Genomic DNA, 20,010 nt, shown 5'->3' with positions numbered 1-20,010 from the left:
TCACATATCAAAAATCAGCGCAAAATCTTAGGGCGTATAGAAAATAAGTCCGGATAACTGTGATTTTCAACAATTTTCAAAGTCCAAAGTCCGTAATTTCAGCAAAAATTAATAGAGCGGAATGAAACTTAAATTTGATCTGTAACTCATCATGGTTAACTCACATACAAAAAAAACAGCCCAACATCTGAAAGCGTTTAGAAAAAAAGTCCGGATAACTGTGATTTTCAACAATTTATCAAAGTCCAAAGCCCGTAATTTCAGCAAAAATTAGCAGAGCAGAAAGAAACTGAAACTTGATCTGTAACTCATCATGTTAACTCACATACCAAAAATCAGCTTAATATCTGAAGGAGTTTAGAAAAAAAATTGTGTATAATGGTTTGTTGCGGAATGAGGGAATGAGGGAATGACAGAATGACATCATGACGGAATGACGGACAAGGGTAAAACTATATGGCCCCAACAACTTTGTTGCGGGGCCATAAAAATGTATTGAATTCTGTAGTTTGACCTATATCCAGCTCAACCATATACATCATGGGACTGTAATTTTTGTTTGAAATCCCCCCTCCTGATCACCTTATCAGTAACAAAGGATTTTTGCTCTTGTCCTAAATTTCCAATCTATGTATCAACAACTGGTAATGAATTAATCAAAATAATCCAATAAATATTTTTCTATATCAATAACACAGAACTATACATCTTTTGTAGAGATAAAATTTTACACTATGGGAGGAAACAATAAATCTTCCTGTAGTTCTTACTGACTCAAGGGAAACTGTTCTACATAAAAGTTTGATATGCACTGTCCAAAGATGTCACTTGATCAGTCAGGGATCTCCATGGATGAAAATCTAAACATGGGGGAACTTTCACGAGGACAAAACCTCGCATGTTGTGATGATAATTATTTCATTCCTCCATTTCATTGTAAGCAATAGTGAATAGACTGATATATTGTTTATAATATTCATTTCATTATAGAGTAACCAACATTTTCATTTATTTTCATTTGTGACAATTCCAATATCAAGCCTGGCAAGGATGACCACATTATTCAGCTGTCTTGTTAATGTCAAAGTCTTTTCCTGTCAGAAGGTTCCTGAATAGTTTTCTAGTTATTTAGGTAATTTTGTATGGACTTAAAAATCTGGGTCATTTTTCTCTGTCAAATTCAATGTATTCAGAAGTCACAAACTAGGATCGACAATTTGCAGCATCAACAACAAGAAGATGCGTACCTTTTTTGTAAAATGTTGAATAAAGATTTGTCTAGGGCAACAGTTTGAAACTGAAATGGTTTTAATGACCTAAAATTGTAAATGCCATAGTAATAGACCATGCAACATCCATCTTTCGATTCTGAATGTAAAGTGGATGTATTAATTTGATTATTAAAGAATTCCTTGAATGAACTCACAAACAGGTATCCCAAGGTCAGAGAATTGTAATCTTACCTGGAATTCCTTGACTGAAATCACAGAAAGGTATTGGAAGTTTGGTATTTTCCAGTATTTTCAGGTTTAAAGCACAAGGTCCATTAGCTTCATAACAAATACTGATGTTCATACCGACAATAAACATCCTCTCATTGTAGAACTCATCAATCTTGTAACTGAAAAAAAAGAAAATTATAAAGTTATTTCATTGATATTGTAAAATGGAGTGGTTAAGGAATGAAAAAAAAATCTGCTCTTCATTCAATCTCAATGAAAGTTTTATTCTAGTTATAACAAAGACTAAAATTCAACCCAACAATAATTGTAGAACTCTTCAATCTAACAAACTATTAAAAAAGAATACATATAAATAAGGAGATGTTGCATAATAGCCAATTAGACAACTATCCACCAGAGACCAAATGAATTGGAAGTAATGAGCAATGAGCAAAACCCATAATGTACAGTCAGCTATAAAAGACCATGACAAAACAAAATGTCAAAAAGATCATTTTTTTCAAAACTGTAAAATACTGAGGTTAGTGTTAAGAAAGAAACAATCTATTCTCAAATCTATTCTTTCCTTCTTGTAAAATGGAAAAATATACACAAATTCAAGATATGGATTCTTTACAATTCACTACAATTACTAGTTAATTTTATATACCTCACTATAACAAATCCCATCATAGAGAAAGTTTGTATTTCACCAAGGTCAATATCCAGCATGGTTGTAGTATGTTTAAAGTTCTCTACACCAACAGTAAAAGTGTTGTGACAGGCATCCAGCAGTACATAGGCATTGACAGATAATCCTAGTTTATCTACCTGTATACAACAATCTATACCTGTACAGGTATCAGACAGGTAACAGGAGATTCCAGCTGGTAGAGACACAGGTAAATCTACAGAACTATTACATTCTGAAATAAAATTATTTTTTTTATGATTATCAGTTCCAAGAAATATATTCATTTATAAGATCTTTACTAATAATTTTTATTGTTTTAAGAATTATCTTCAAAAGCAAAACACAAAGTCTGTGTGAAAAACTGCAATCATAATAGGTTATCCATCATTATAATCTGAAATCACAAAAAAAAAAAAATTAAACATGATTAACCAACCACATTCAATATGTGCCTGTGAAAGCCAGAAGCCTGTGTTTCAGAGTTTTTCATTATTTTTTTTTGTCATAAATCATCGGTTTTCTAATTTGAATTATTTCACATTTTTTCCTGTCAGGACCTTTTAAAGCTTACTGTGACAATGCTGATATAAACCTTCGATATAAATTGCAATCCTACAAGAAATGTAGTTGTCTGAGTGCTTACAATGCAATTTTCTTTTTAAAATAGTGATCAGAACTAATTTTGAATTTGACTGAGACATTGCAGATACAAATTTCATAAATATCCGACAAGAATTACACACTTGAGAGCCCTAACAAGACCAGATAGACATATGGAGGGACCGACACCCAGTATTTCTATATCCCCTGCACCATGTTGCTTTGGGGACAACAAATGACACCTTTTGCAAATATTTTTATCATTTATAAAAAAGGTGTAACTTACTGTCTAGATTCCATCCCATATTGTTTGCAGGTTTATATGGAGGCTGATTTCTGTCACACTGTGGATCCTTCATGTAGTCATCAATGCCAAGTTTATAGAGAAGTTGTGTAACAAAAACTTCCTGTAATGTACCTGTGTCTGTTATACTGTTTTCTCTCAGCCAAGTAGCCAAGGAAAAGTCTACAAAAATCATTTCAAAATTAAACACACCATTATTAAGCAGAAAAATTGAATGTTGGATTCTTAGAGCCACTTAGAACTAAACAGCTTTATAGTGACTAGGGTTGGAAAACCAACAAGAATAAACATTCTGAAATGTCTCACCAGCTTTACTGGTATAGTTTAGGTTGAAAGTCTTTTAACTAAAGGATTTACTGCCAGTATCAACAAACTTCACATTTTCAATGATCCATATAAATGAGGTCAAGGTCAGATGAACACACAAACATTACCTTACAATCATTACATAAAACAAATAAATTTGATTGATTGTTTGGTCGTGGGTGTTTTACACCACTTTCATCACCCCTGAGTGCATGGAGAGAATCACTGACTTTGGCAATCCTAGTCAATTATAATTGTCGTCAAACAGCTGCATATAGCTTACCTGACTGTAAGAATCCCATACTCCAGTTACATAAAGGTTTAGCTAATCTAGCATTGGTTAGGATTGGTAAATCAACTATACAACTGTTTGGTTCCTTCTCTTCCATACAAATATGGAAACTCAAGTCTACCATGAATATTTTCTCATTCTTTAAGTCAAAAACTTTATACCTAGAAACAATATAAACATGTCATACAAAACTCAATAACATTTTACAAGAAAAAGCAATTTTAAATTATAAATAAACGAAGAAGAAGTCTGAGGAAACAAATGCCCACACTCAAGCTTTGCAATTTTCCAAGTTAAAAAACTAGAGGCTCTAAAGAGCCTGTTGCTCACCTTGGTCTATTTGCATATCAAACAAATGACACTCTCCAAAATTGTAGATGAGAATAGACTTCATGACAAAAATCTCTATTTTGTTGATCTTGTATTATTGATCTTTTAGTCTGTTTAGTTTCTCTCTATCTTCTTTAGTTTTTTTGATCGAAACACAAAAGAGGGTAAAAAAATCCTCATTTAAGGGCAATCACTCCTATGAAGAGTGACAGTCTACTAACTATATCGGCAAAATTTGACTTTTTAATAGATCTTGCCTTGCTGATCATTTTTGTAATTTTAAAGTGTTTATTTATCTTTTATAATTTAAATCATATAAGGCATAACAGAAAAAAAAGGTTTCTCTCTATCAAAATATCATAGTTTTCATGATAATAGGCAAAAAAGAAAAACAATGGTGAAATTTGTCATTTATGGGCAATACATGTAACTCCTATAAGAATTTGTCTAATAGTTTTGACCTATATGGACAATTGGTAGAGCTCATTATTCTGAACATTTTGCTCCTTTCAGATTTTCTCTATTTATAATGGTTCAAAAAATAATAGACAAAACTTGCATTTTAACCCTATGTTCTATTTTTAGCCATGTTAGCCATGTTGGTAGGCGGGATCATCGGGCACATTTTTTAAACTAGATACCCTAATGATGATTGTGGCCAAGTTTGGTTAAATTTGTCTCTGTAGTTTCAGAGAAGATTTTTTTAAAAGATTACAAAAATTTACAAAAAATTGTTAAAAATTGACTATAAAGGGCAATAACTCCTAGAGGGGTCAATTGACCATTTTGGTCATGTTTGACTTATTTGTAGATCTTACTTTGCTGAACATTATTGCTGTTTACAGTTTATCTCTATCTATAATAATATACAAGATAAAAACTGAAAAATTTCCTTAAAATTTCCAATTTAGGGGCAGCAACCCAACAACGGGTTGTCTGATTTGTCTGCAAATTTCAGGGCAGATAGATCTTGACCTGATGAACAATTTTACCCCGTCAGATTTGCTCTAAAATGCTTTAGTTTCTGAGATATAAGCCAACATCTACATTTTATCCCTATATTCTGTTTTTAGCCATGGCGGCCATCTTGATTGGCGTCGGGATCATCGGACACATTTTTTAAACTAGATACCCCAATGATGATTGTGGCCAAGTTTGGTTAAATTTGGCCCAGTAGTTTCAGAGAAGAAGATTTTGTAAAAGTTAACGACGATGAACGACGAGAACAGACGACGGACGCCAAGTGATGAGAAAAGCTCACTTGGCCTTTTAGGTCAGGTGAGCTAAAAAAGGGGCATTACTCTAGAACAGTAAATGACTGACTGCCCAAATTCGAACTCTGTCTGCGTGTTATGGTTCTTAGCATTGTGTATGAGTTTCATAAAATTTGCATGAGGCAAACTTAGGAATCTGATGTTCAGTAGTTGTCGTTTGTTGATGTGGTTCATAAGTGTTTCTCGTTTCTCGTTTTTTATATAGATTAGACCGTTGGTTTTCCCGTTTGAATGGTTTTACACTAGTAATTTTTTTGGGGCCCTTTATAGCTTACTGTTCGGTGTGAGCCAAAGCTCCGTGTTGAAGACCGTATTGTGACCTATAATGGTTTACTTTTATAAATTTTGACTTGGATGGAGAGTTGTCTCATTGGCACTCATACCACATCTTCTTATATCTATTTAAGCAATTTTCCAAGTTATAAAGAGGCATATCTCTAGAACAGTAAGTGACTCCCTGCCCAAATTTAAACTGAGTGTCTGCGAATTCTGGTCCTTAGCATTGTGTATGAGTTTCATAAAATCTAGATGAAAAAAATTTAAGTCAGAGTGAGGAAACTAAAACAATTTGCAATTTTCCAAATAAAAAAGGGGCATAACTCTAGAACAGTAAATGCCAACATTTGAACTCTGTCTGCAAGTTTTAGTTTTTAGCATTGTGTAAGAGTTTCATAATATATGCATGAGGCAAACTTAAGTTAGAATGAGAAAACTATGGCGGGGGCATTAAAAGTATTTGTTCCAATGGTTGCACTAATTGACAAAAGTATGCAAGTAAAAAAAGGTTTCCTCATTAAAAGATACAACAGTCATCCCCACTACACCAAAGAGTGAAAGAAACATCTATTTACTGATGAGAAATATTGATATTCATTTCATCAAGGATTCATTAATTTCAAGGTTCTAAATATTGTAAAACTTACTGATGAATTAAAAATGAAATATTATTTATACATACTTTATGATAATGCCACCTTGAAGTGAGAACTTGTGAGTTTCTCCCCATGTATACTTCAGCAGAGATATCTTTACATGTAGTTTCTCTAAAGTTACGGACATAGTATATGTACAAGGATCTATATAGATCTCGGACATGATGGCGCGACTGATTAACTGGACGTCCATACAGCATGATAAAGCAGAACAGCTTGGTGGTATTACACAGGATACTGATGAAGGTAAGGTCAAGGTCAAATAACTACTATTACATTCTGTAATAAAAGCAAAGCATACAGGTCTTTAATGAAAAGGGATCATACCAATTTGAGTGCAAACATTTTATTTCATCTTAATACTGACACATCAAATATAAGTAATAAATCAATTCTTAAAACAACAACCTGTAAATGTTGACAACTATTTCCCTTACTTTTAAGTGCTAAGAAAACAAATATCTAAGTTCAAATAAGCACTTACCATTGACAAATGAATTAGTTGCTACATTACATGGAGAATCTAGAAAAAAATCACTAAGTCCAAGTTTCTCTAGTAAAATCTGTCTAACAGCTGTAGGTAACTGGTCTGATAAAGTTTCTTTTTGTTCTTCTAAAATCTTGGTTAGGGAAAATTCTACAAATACATAGAGAGAAAAAGTAAAGGGCGCTATATATAAATAAATAACACAATCATAATATATTCTTATGTTATTTTCAGTAAAAGTTTGAAAAAATATATAAATCATAGTCTTATGTAATAAAGAATACTACACAGAGTGAAAAGTGAAAAAGGTTTTTGAGCATCCAACAACTATATTGTTGCATAATTGATATAAATTTTCATATTTTAAAGAGTATTCATTTTTGGGGCACAAAACCTCACAAATAACATAATTCAAACTAGAGGCTCCAAGGAGCCTGTATCGCTCACCTGATATTTTTGTTTACAAATGATGCATGAAATAATGCAACCATAATACTTTTGCTTTAGTTTCAGAGATATAAGCCAAAAACTGCATTTTACCCCTATGTTCTATTTTTAGCCATGGCGGCCATGTTGGTTGGCAGGAAGGGTCGTCGGACACATTTTTGAAACTAGATACCCCAATAATGATTGTGGCAAAGTTTGGTTAAATTTGACCCAGTAGTTTCAGAGGAGAAGATTTTTGTAAAAGTTAACAACGACGGACGACGGACGAAGGACTCCAAGTGATGAGAAAAGCTCACTTGGCCTTTTAGGCCAGGTGAGCTAAAAAATGTAGATCACAATCATAAAGCTTTCAATCTATCCTGAACAAAAGTTCATTCAAAATAAATTCAACTAGGAGATAACTGTATTGTATTTTATCTTGGCCTACATAAAAGGCATGTTTAACTCTCGCAAATTGAGTTTACCTAGCAATGTGTATGAATGATTTATTAAACCAAACAATATGATAGACATTATGTCATTGGAATATGTCAACCTCTAAATCTCCTCGAGTCTAGAAAAGTGGTGCATAAATTTAATAAACTATCAAAGACACACCAAATTTCATTTTGATGGGATTATTTAGAATATAAAGTCATGTGCACCAGTCATACAAAAACATTATGTGTATACCTGGCATATTAAATCCTGTGCCCCAATCACAGAAAACCTTAGGTAATCTGTAACCTGTGAATATGCTCATGGTAAAGTAACAGCTTTTCTGTGATTCAAAACAAACACTCATGTTCAAATCTATCTCATACTCCTGATCAGCTGATATGTCTTCTATCCTGTATCTATAAATATATTACATTTTCTAAACTTAGGATGATAGATTGTATCATCGGTGTTTCGTTGACATAAGTTAAAAAAAGTAAGCAAATCAAATTAAGTAACATTGTAATACTTTTACTTGACTTCAATTAAAAAAGGTACTACTGAAAAATTGTACATAACATAGTTTTTTCTGTTCATTTATGAATAAAACTGAGCCTGTTTACCTACCAACTGAAGCATATTCACATTTCTTATTTACTTTAATATCTAATGATTCTGCTCTTCAGTGAAACAAAATAAGGGTCAATTCTGGTCAAAAGACAAATTAGAAAATACTTATTGCAAATCACTCACTCTACTCTTATAACATTCATCAAGTATTTCTTCTCAAGGGTACCTATAGTAAAAAAGAAGAAACATGACACCATTCTGACCTTTACAATAAAATAATTAATGATAAATATTAATAAGACACACTGTGTTCAGTATCTATGGCAAGCCGTATTACTCTAATTCGAACTTCAAAATACCTCATATAATATATGAGATATCTTCTAAACTATATAAGACATCTTCTAAACTTTATAAGATATCTTATAAACTATATAAGATATCTTATAAACTATATAAGATATCTTATAAACTATATAAGATATCTTATAAACTATATAAGATATTATATAAGATATTTTATAAACTATAAAAGGTATCTTATAAACTATATGAGATATCTTATAAACTATATGAGATATCTTAGACCCCGTTCACACTAGGACATTTATATCGATTTTAACTAGATCTGTTCACTAAAGATCGGTTTAAGGGCTGATGTGAACGCTTTGAATCGATCTTCAATCGGTCTAAACTAAAACACCAAAAGAGGTAGTTTAGTTTGAATCGATCTAAAGTGAACCGATCTAACTTTAAATGTGAACGAAAAGATCGGTTTAAACTAGTACAATTGAATCGAAAATAATCTATGCGCATGTATAGCGACAAAACTACAAGTGTTATAACATGACACCCCAGTATATATCGGTGGTTCGTTGTTTAACCAATATTTCTCTGTTTAAAAACAGACCTTTGTGTACATGCAAGTAAAAACAAACGGAAAAAAAGTTGTCTTCGCCATACCATAAATTTGTGTCTTCTTTTCTTCTGTTGTTTTTGTTGTTTTGTTGGTTTTTTTTGGTTTTTTTTCAGAACCGGAACATTTCTTCCTTGCTACAGTTTTTTGTTTCAAAATTGATGAAAACTACAAGAACACCAGTATCAAAATTTGAACTTGTGATTCCAGAGAAACAATAACTTCATCAATTTTTTTTAAGAGTGTGTTTCAGTGTACCAACACATAAATTTGATTAATTATTTCTATTTATACACACTGTTTACAGTTTTACGGGTAATTAGGTCAGATCGATTGCATTTTTAATTGTAGTGTGAACGCAGTGGTTCAGATTAGACTGATAGAGATCGTTATGGTTAAAGATGTGAACGCTAACTGGTTTTATTTAGATCGATTCAAATTAGATCGATAAAAAAAATGCTAGTGTGAACGGGGTCTTATAAAGTTTATTTGATATGTCGAAGTTTGAATAAATTATAGTAAAACAGCTTGCCATAAGTATCTATGAATATATACACAATGGGTTCTTTTTCTATGAATATATACAATGTGTTCTTTTTTATGAATATATACACAATGTGTTCTTTATCTATGAATATATACACAATGTGTTCTTTATCTCTTAATATACACAATGTTTTTTTTTTCTTTGAATGTATACACAATGTGTTCTTTTCCAATGAATGAATACATAATGTGTTCTATTTCTATGAATATATACACAATGTGTTCTTTATTTGTGTGCTGATTTCGATTGGTAAACAACAGTGTGATAAAATTCTCGAAATGTCTATATTTAGCACAGATGCACAGATGTACATATTTATGGCTGTTACAGTTTACCCTCATGTAAATCTACATGTGTGCCTTTGTTTAAACACTATGTCAATTTCACTTTATGAAAATTGTATTCTAAATCCACTTATTAATTATAATTAAGGAAGAGTTGCGGATAGGGATGTTCACCCCAGAAATCATTCTAATCAGAAAGAAAAAAAGGAGGTGCACAATAGCATTATGTCACAAAGAATCTGTGGAAGTTTGATTGAAATTTCATTCAATTGTTTAGGAGTTGTTGATGGGAGACATTCACCCAGTATAAGTCCATGTTCAGGTAGGGGAAACCCCAGAAATTATTCATGCACTACTAATAAAGATTATGTGGAAGTTTCCTTGAAATTCATTCTTTAGTTTAGAAGAAATTGGTCCTGATAGACAGATACTTTGATCACTATATATCCCCATTATGTTCAGGAGGGTTATAATAATAAAGTACACTTACCCCACTGATAGTCAAAAAGATCAATCTGTTCAGTTAGCTTCTCAATACCAAACTTAAGGTAGTGATTACAGGTATCTATCTCTACAAAGGCTGAAAATGATTTCTTCAGAAATCCAACATCCATACAACATTTCACACCAGTACAAGTATCCTCTAGTACACACACAGCTGTATTTGGTAGAGCTGGCAATGAGAAGGCCTGTTCACATTCTATATTAAAGAAAAATTGCTATAACTTACTTAACATTTTAAATTTTGTTTAACCTGCTAATTAAACATCAAATGTGACTAAGAGCAGGCAAAGTAATAGTAATGCTCACCATACAACTATTTAAAAATAACTACAGCTTAGAAGAAAGTATCTTGAAACTAACATATATTGTTGGAACAAGACATAGTTCCCCCTAACACCTGCCATTAATCACCACTTTTCGCATATATATATTTCCTTTTCTTTTCAGTATAGCAATGGCTAGATGAGTCAAACTCATAACATTCTGAAAATGACCACAGAAGAATTTTTCGCTACTAATTCTGGTCCCATTATCCTGGTTTTTTTTAAAACTTTGTTGTAGGAGTATTCAAACATAATCATCAAAGTTGATAGTCATATATACCCATCTGATATCAATCCCTGATGATTTGGAGTAAAGTCCTCTGATGTAATGTTACATGGATCATCACTCATGGTAACTATATATACACACCTGATTTCCATTCCTGATGATTTGGTATGAAGTCCTCTGATGTAATATTACATGGATCATCACTCAGGAAACTAAATATGCCCACCTGATTTCCATCTCTGATGATTTGCTGTGAAGTCCTCTGATGTAATGTTACACAGATCATCACTCAGGTAACTAAATATGCTCACCTGATTTCCATCCTTGATGATTTGGTGTGAAGTCCTCTGATGTAATGTTACATGGATTATCACTCAGATAAACTCAGATATACTCACCTGATTTTCATCCCTGATGATTTGGTGTGAAGTTCTCTGATGTAATGTTACACAGATCATCACTCAGGTAACTAGATATACCCACCTGATTTCCATTCCTGATGATATGGTGTGAAGTCTTCTGATGTAATGTTACATGGATTATCACTCAGGTAACTAGATATGCCCACCTGATTTCCATCCCTGATGTTTCGGTGTGAAGTCCTCTGATGTAATGTTACATGCATCATACCTCAGGTGACTTAAGATATACTCACCTGATTTCCACCCCTGATAATTTGGTGTGTAGTCCTCTGATGTAATGTTACATGGATCATCACTCAGGTAACTAGATATGCCCATCTGATTTCCATCCCTTATGATTTGGTGTGTAGTCCTCTGATGTAATGTTACACAGGTCATACCTCAGGTAACTAAATATACTCACCTGATTTCCATCCCTAAAGATTTGGTGTGTAATCTTCTGATGTAATGTTACACAGATCATCACTCAAGTAACTAGATATATTCACCTGATTTCCATCCCTGATGATTTGGTGTGAAGTCCTCTGATGTTATGTTACATGGATCATCACTCAGGTAACTAGATATACCCAAATCTTCCATCAATTTCTGTATGAATGGTTCTTTCAAGTTGTTTAGTACCTCCCCAGCATCTGCTGTGTACTTCTCCAGAGAAAAATCTAAATTTCATAAAAAAATATTTTCAACAGTGACTAGGAAAATACAACATACATTTCTTGGGCAATGGATGTGCTCTACATAATTTCATTGAATTTTTCAAATTATGCATGAGGAGTTAGGAGAGTCACTATACTTTTTCAAGAAATTTCAATACTTTGTGGCTGTTTCATACCGAAAATCCATTCCACCCAAATATGGCTCTTAGCATTAGCATGTATAGGTTGGTGCCCAATTTCAGGTTGTGGAAAATGCTAAAATGACTTTTGTGGATGAGTTCCCCATAATCAGAGTGTCATTCCTCGGTTCATTGAAAGTTTGAAATTTCCCAGCTGCTTCCTTAGATATGCACAATATAGAGCAAAAGATCATATCGAACAGAAAGTGATTTTCCAAATAAGAATGCCAACTAACCTGGAAAAGAGAAGTCAGCTTCCCAATCACAAAGTATTTTAGGTACCAGAGCATCTTTAAACAGGACAATCTCATATAGGCAAGGTGCATTGGACTCAAAACAAATACTCAGGTTCAAGTCAACACGGAACTTTCTCTGTATATTCAAATCTTCTATTCTGTACCTGAAAACAACCAAAAAAAAACTTGTCCACAGTGCAACTTAATATATCTATAGGATAACTTAGGCTTTGTTTTATTCTCATATAGAATTTATACATATTAATTTGTTCTGTGAAGCTACCATATTTTTTTCTGCAGAACATGATAGCTGGTAAAGTAATTCACTGCCTTTAGGCACTTATTTTTATAATATTGATAGTTTTATCTTTAAAAAATTGTTCAAATGGGAAAATAATTGAAAAAACTATCACTACAAAATAGATAACTCACCCTACTCTTACAATTCCTTTCAAATTGAAATACTCAGTGGTCCCTGAAAAAAGAGTTAAGCAATTAAATTAATAATTCAAAATTTCTCCATTGACACTAAATTATATAACAATGCACTGTTATTACCTTAATATAAAACTTAAAACATTCAACAACCATAAGCTCTTTTTCCTACTGTACAATAACACTGTCCCCATGTCAACAGAAATGTATACTGATGGAAATACCAAAACATATCACATATCTATTTGATTTGTTTTTTACAATTGTATATCTATTTCTAAATTTCCATTAAAAATGAAGATTCTTACCAAATTGATAATCTGTCAAACTTATAGGATCCAATTTGAGTTTTTCTATTCCCAGTTTGAATGTGTTTTCACATGTGTTCAGATCAATGTAGACATGGAATGAACGATGTAAGAAATCCACATCTATACAGCAGTCCACAGCTGTACAGTGAGACGGAATGTAACAGGAGGCTGGAATGGTCAGGTTTGGGAAAGGGACAGCCAGTGGACATTCTGTAAATAAATATACAATATGATCACAACAATGTTAAAGCTTTCCACAGTAATTCATCAAAATTCCAAAGATGATAATATTCATCAGTATTTACCTATTGGAGATCCATTACTGTTGTCACCTTTGAAAATGACAGAAAACCTGAAGTAAGTCAAAAATAGCATCAAATAAAGCACTGTTAATGTTTCGACTGTGTTTACAATCTGCAAAAGGATTTAATTTATAATCATAGAAACAGGATTGAATTTTTGTTAATTGATATTATCTGGGAAAAATAATGCAGCATGTTTTGAATAAATCTTTATAAAACAATTTGTCAAAAAAATCAATAAATCAATAAATTAAATATTCAAATTCCTACTTTCATTGATAATTCCAGATATAACCAAGTTTAAATTACCATTTTTCCAACCATTGATAGATGGACTATATACAGAGCTTGATCTCTGACAAGGTGTATCTTGAAGTAAGCTCCCTATTCCTAACTCTTCAACCAGTTTAGCAGCCATTAATTCAGTCAGCTGATCTTTGCTGGGCAGAGATAACTTGTGTATGTAAGACAGCAAGGAAAAATCTGCAATACAGAAAACAAGAGTGATATGCAATTGTTTTGAGATAAATTACTGTTATCTTGAAACTTCATCAATTTGCAAATGAAGTTTAGCGAGGTGACAATGTTTGGTTGATAAGTTTTATCATAAACAACCTCAAAGCAATTTTTTGTTGTTTTCCTAGATAAATATAGCAATAAGATACTAAGGTTACAGGCAAATCATTCATATTATTGTCATCACCAGCTGAAAACAAAGTGCTGGATAGCACTTGTGGAAAGTTTGCAACGGTAGATGTGTATTATTTCAAATAAGTTGTAGATGTGTATTATTTCAAATAGATTGTTGATGTGTATTATTTCAAATATGTTTTTAATCACATATTTTTTTCCGAAACCATTTTCTCATCAGCAATTATCATAAATCACTTTTTTTCATATGTTTGTCATGTAAAATTTTGATAATTTCTATTGCAACCTTAAACTGTAGATTTAAAATAATCAAATATACAGAAAGCTCTGTTAATTTCTTTCTGTGCCCATCCCATGTAAAGGGCCTGTGATTTTATTTTTTTTTTATTGATTAAGGTCCTTTATATTTGTTTTTAGAAAAATTGTATTATTACTAATTAAGCAGTTAGTTTTCTTGTTTGAATTGTTCCACATTTTTTATGTCAGGGCCTTTTATAGCTTAATATATGGTATGAGTTTTTCTCATTGTTGACGACCGTAGTGACCTATAATTATTTGTATATCTTCCTCCTTTGACTCTTTTGAATTGCTGGTTCATTCGCAAAAATTACCACATCTCTTAATTTCAATAAGACAGCAAACTTAAATCAATACAACTATAATGAAAGTGAATTTATATGAAAGGCTTTAATCAACATTATTATACTTCAAGTCAAAATGCCAGATTTTGATTGGTTAATAAGAGGGAGACAATTTACTCTATCCCATGGCAAATACTCTATTACCCTTCACGGAGACGCTTGCTCAAGTGTGCGCTTTAATAAATACGGATGATTGTTATGTACAAGACGACATAGTTTATTACTTTGAATTTGAAATTAAATATACAGTAATAACAGAACATTCAGTTATAATAAATTAAATAACACATATCTGAGAGGGTGATAGAGCAGATTGTTACTCCTCGAAAAGACATTGTCAACCTTGGCTTCGCCTCAGTTGATAATGTTTTCTCGGGGAAACAATCTGCTCTATCACCCTCTCAGCTATGTGTTATTTATATAATGGCAATATGAAGACAGGAATAACAAGTTAATATACACTAGATTCGTAGAGGTACTTTATTTTATAACCACGTAGTACATTTTAGTTGCTGCTGTGAAATTCAGCATTGAGGCAATGACATTTTGAGATTTTTGGTTTTCAGCCATTCATTTGATATTATCTTTGCCTCTGTGTTGAGTTGACACATTGTTAACAAGAAATAATTGTAACAGGATGCTGTTACGAAGTCTCCCAAACAAAGCTCTCATAATTCTCATTCCCATGGTCGCCTGACATTGGGCAAAGTCCAGTACAGATTGGTTTGGTCTAGTAAAGTGATATGCATAAGTAACGCCTAGGGATTGACCCTGTATGTCATTCAAATCTTCTTGAAATGACGAACAGGAATATATGGTTTAGGGGTGGGGATCTCAACCGTTTACAAGTTCTCAAAAGGGGGGGGGGATCCCCAGGGGACTTGCCCTTTATTTCATTTGATTTGTGTTTTTTGTCCCATACAAGAATATATATGGTTTAGGGGTTGGGATCTCGACTTTTAACAAGTTCTCAAAGAGGAGGGGGTGGGAGTGACACCAGGGGACTCAACTTTTATTTCATTTGATTTGTTTTATTGTCCCATACAAGAGTATATATGGTTCAGGGTGGGGATCTCGACTGTTTACAAGTTTTCATAAAGAAGGGGGGTGGGGGTAAACCCCGTGGACTTCCCCTATATTTCATTTGATTTGTTTTATTGTCCCATACAAGAATATATATACCCCAGGGACTCACCCTATATTTTATTTGATTTGTTGTATTGTCCCATACAAGAATATATATGGTTTAGGGGTGGGGATCTCAACCGTTTACAAGTTAGAAGCACATTCTCAAATTCAAGGAGGGTGGGTGTGACCCCCAGGGACTCCCCAAATATTTCATTTGATTTGTTTTACAAGTTCTCAAAAAGGGGGGGGATCCCCAGGGGACTTGCCCTTTATTTCATTTGATTTGTTTTTTTTTGTCCCATACAAGAATATATATGGTTTAGGGGTGGGGATCTCGACTGTTAAAAAGTTTTCAAAAAGGAGGGGGTGGGAGTGACACCAGGGACTCAACTTCTATTTCATTTGATTTGTTTTATTGTCCCATACAAGAATATATATGTAGGACTCTAAAGTGCGATGGTACTCTAAAGTGTGATGGTCACGCTAAAGTGCGATGGTCTACGCTAAAGTGCGATTGTGTAAGACGCTAAAGTGCGAAGGTTGTTTTTTTTAAGTGCGATCAGATGACACTCTAAAGTGTGATGGTATGTGACACGCTAAAGAGCAATGGTATGTGACATGCTAAATTGAAATGGTATAACACGCTAAAGTGCGATAGTGTAACGGGAATGGGGTTCATGCAATGGTTTTTGTTTTTGCTGTGTTTCTATTAGTTTTTCATCTATTGTTTTGTTTATATCTCATGCCGTTGTCTTTCTCTTTTAAATTGTTTTATACTAGTCATTTTGTGGTCCTATATAGCTTGCTATGCGACGCAGGCAAGGCTCTAGGTTGAAGTTCATAATGTTATTAGGTGCCAACGACATATGGTCTTTGTTGGATAGTTGTTTCATTGACAATTACATCACATCTTCTCATTTCTTTTTGTTTATTGTTTTGTATATAAATCAGTCCGTCATTTTTCCCTTTGGTCTTTATATAATACTATCTGCGGGGTTAGCCAACGCTCGTGTTAAAAGCTATACAGTAACCTATAGTTAATTACATTAATTTCATTTAGTCTTGGATATAGACTTTTCTCAATAGGCAATCATATTATGATACTACACCTATGGTCGTTAGTTTACTGTCTTGTTGGCGAGTATCCATCTATTTGACAGACATGACAAACCATATTGTATAAAATTGTTTTATAAAATAATTTGATTAGAAGTAAAAAAAGTAGCTTTTAATACACGCAAGTAAATGACATGAGATTACAAACATAGAAGGAGTTTCTAAATCAAATTGGGACGAATTAAATACTTTCACACTTGGTGTATTTTACCGCTTTCAATCTCTTTTACGGTATACACCTTCCCCTTATTGTCCGTTTCTATGTGAAAGAGAAGTCCTTTTTTCCAGTATCCTGACAGAAACACGTTTGTCCCCGCCGACAAAGCTGAATTTAGTTTAAAGTCTATAAGTCCTTAACAGCGGGATCAAATGTTTGCATTTCTGTTACTGTGGGTGATTTTTTTTGGAAAAAACTCTGGATACAAACTATTCTAGCACCGACCAAAAATGTTCCAGACTGGAATCATTTGTTTCCCTTTCCTTTCTTTTCTTGTCTAGTAAAACACCTTCGTCTGCACAAACATCCTCGTTTACCTACATGTCCATTTTTGTATGTACAAACGGCTTGGAAAGTCATAATGATATTTAACATCCATACTTTCCCGAACAAACGCACTTTTGCAGAAAAACGCACTTAAGCGTATCGCGGCATCGGACTTTAGCGTGTTCCATTAAATAGTACAGACCATTGCACTTTAGCCCATCAAACCATTGCACTTTAATGTATGCCATCGCACTTTAGCGTGACCATCGCGTTTTAGCTTTTTGATTTGTTTTATTGTCCCATACAAGAATATATATGGGTTAGGGGTGGGGGTGGGGATCTCAACCATTTACAAGTTAAAAGCACATTCTCAAATTCAAGGAGGGTGGAGGTGACCCCCAGGGACTCCCCCAATATTTCATTTCATTTGTTTTATTGTCCAATACAAGAATATATATGGTTTAGGGGTGGGGATCTCGACTGTTTACAAGATAAAAGCACATTCTCAAATTCAAGGAGGGTGGGGTGACCCCCAGGGACTCCCCCAATATTTCAATTGATTTGTTTTATTGTCCCATACAAGAATATATATGGTTTAGGGGTGGGGATCACGACTGTTTACAAGATAAAAGCACATTCTCAAATTGAAGGGGGGTGGGGGTGACCCCCAGGGACCCACCCTATATTTTATTTGATTTGTTTCATTGTCCTGTGATCATTACCGAAGACCGTGTGTGTCTTACTTACTGTTTTCAAGTTATAGTCATTTGAAAATTAAAAATAATAAAATCCCATATGGTTCTATAGTAATTATAGTCCGATTTTGTGAGGCCGATTATGTTATAGGCTGAGTTTGTTATGGGTTGAGATATGAGGATACTTTCGATACACTCTGGCTTTTACCTCTTTAATAAACATTTGTAAATATCGTAAATGGCGATGGCAAATGTTCATTCATGAAATATTTTAACACAGTATTTATTTTCTCTTCAATCGGAGGACGGGGGAGACCCTGCCACCAGGATTATTGTACTCCCATCGGAAGGTTCACATATATGGATTAAACGCATGTCTGGGGAATCCCGTAGGAAAACATACAGGTCACTTAAACATACAAAATGGCTGACAGTTCAAAGTATGCATAATTTAAAGAGGTCACACCTAATACCATTTACAAAGGTAAAATTTGAAAAGATTACGATATTCTTAACAGTAAGAATTCTTTAATTTCATGAATGTAAAAGAAAAACAACACACACCTCGAAATAAATATTGGGCCCTCTTAATTTTCAATGAATAAAACGTAGAAACTGCTGCCTCGTGTTGATGTGTATTGATTTTATCTTCCACGCAGATCAGATCCTCGAAGTATTGTTTGTGATACCCATTTTCTAAATTTTCAAAATAAAGTTGGATTCATTTGAATAGTCGGTGAACATTCAGTCCATTTTTATTCAAGCTGTAAGCTTATCAAAATAGAAGTAACTCGAACTTTCAAAAGCATTTTCCTATATAAATTATTATTCAAACACTAGTACTACATTATCTAGTAGTAGAACACACATCCTATAGTAAGATAGTCTGTCCAACTTCCGGTTTGAGGCCGATGGCATAGGAAAGTTTATTGCTATAGCAAGCTATAGCAAACTTTCCAAAAACTGATGAAGTTATAATTATTGAGGCATTTATTCATTAACTGAGCTTGCGTGATAAAAGTGCATAACATTATATTTGCAGAATAATTTTCAAACCTTTTATTCATAAACTGTTGACACAGAGATATGTCTCGCCTTTCGGCAAAAAATTCAGAAAAAGACAATTTGATGGACAGCAACAATGCTAATTAATTCAGTCACTGGACCATGATCTAGTGGGCAGAGCCTGAAATGGTCAACAAACTGAGATGTACAGACAGTAATGTAAGTTTATAGAAAATAAATTGTTGTTTATTGTAAATAGTTCCTATCAATATAACTTAAGCAGAAAAACTCAACATTGAAAATTGCTAATTAATTCAAAGTCACTGGACCATGACAAAGGGGGCCTCGAAATAGTCTTCAAACTGATATGAACTCATAGTAATGCAACTTCATACAAAATATCATTGATCAATCACAAGTAGATCCTATCAAACTAACTTAAGCAGAATACTTTGCATTGAAAATTTCTAATTAATTCAAAGTCACTGGATCATGTCCTATGGGGCATGGCCTCAAAATAGTCATCAAACTGATATGCACTGATAGTAATGCGACTTCATACAAAATATCATTGATCTATCACAAGTAGATCCTATCAAACTAACTTAAGCAGAAAACTTAACATTGAAAATTGCTTATTAATTCAAAGTCACTGGACCATTTCCTAAGGGGCAGGGCCTCAAAATAGTCGTCAAACTGATATGTACTGATAGTAATGCAACTTCATAGTAAATATCAATGATCTATCACAAGTGTTTCCTATCAAACTAACTTAAGCAGAAAACTTAACAATTGTTGATGCCGTCGCCAGAAAAGCAATCCCTATGTCTCGCTTTCCGCGACTTTCGTCG

The 20,010-nt window shown here is 33.3% G+C and overlaps 1 protein-coding gene across 1 annotated transcript in view; it reads right to left on the bottom strand.

Annotated features, from left to right (window-relative positions):
- The window catches only part of LOC127709614 (uncharacterized), a 401,059-nt gene that overhangs the window by 190,825 nt on the left and 190,224 nt on the right, over positions 1 to 20,010 (bottom strand). The window contains exons 70-83 of the mRNA XM_052215217.1: positions 13,749 to 13,922; positions 13,135 to 13,347; positions 12,824 to 12,866; positions 12,392 to 12,555; positions 11,809 to 11,979; positions 10,333 to 10,542; positions 8,279 to 8,321; positions 7,781 to 7,944; positions 6,659 to 6,811; positions 6,201 to 6,453; positions 3,630 to 3,799; positions 3,023 to 3,202; positions 2,113 to 2,368; positions 1,464 to 1,621 (exon numbers count right to left, since the gene is read on the bottom strand). Of these exons, the coding sequence (XP_052071177.1) occupies positions 1,464 to 1,621; positions 2,113 to 2,368; positions 3,023 to 3,202; positions 3,630 to 3,799; positions 6,201 to 6,453; positions 6,659 to 6,811; positions 7,781 to 7,944; positions 8,279 to 8,321; positions 10,333 to 10,542; positions 11,809 to 11,979; positions 12,392 to 12,555; positions 12,824 to 12,866; positions 13,135 to 13,347; positions 13,749 to 13,922 (2,352 nt within the window). The remainder of the gene's footprint in view (positions 1 to 1,463; positions 1,622 to 2,112; positions 2,369 to 3,022; positions 3,203 to 3,629; positions 3,800 to 6,200; positions 6,454 to 6,658; positions 6,812 to 7,780; positions 7,945 to 8,278; positions 8,322 to 10,332; positions 10,543 to 11,808; positions 11,980 to 12,391; positions 12,556 to 12,823; positions 12,867 to 13,134; positions 13,348 to 13,748; positions 13,923 to 20,010) is intronic.

Source organism: Mytilus californianus, unplaced genomic scaffold, assembly GCF_021869535.1.
Source record: "Mytilus californianus isolate M0D057914Y unplaced genomic scaffold, xbMytCali1.0.p SCAF_7, whole genome shotgun sequence".
Lineage (NCBI taxonomy): Eukaryota > Metazoa > Mollusca > Bivalvia > Mytilida > Mytilidae > Mytilus > Mytilus californianus.
The sequence above is the reverse complement of the archived record's forward strand: the minus strand, read 5'-3'. Positions and strand labels throughout refer to the sequence as shown.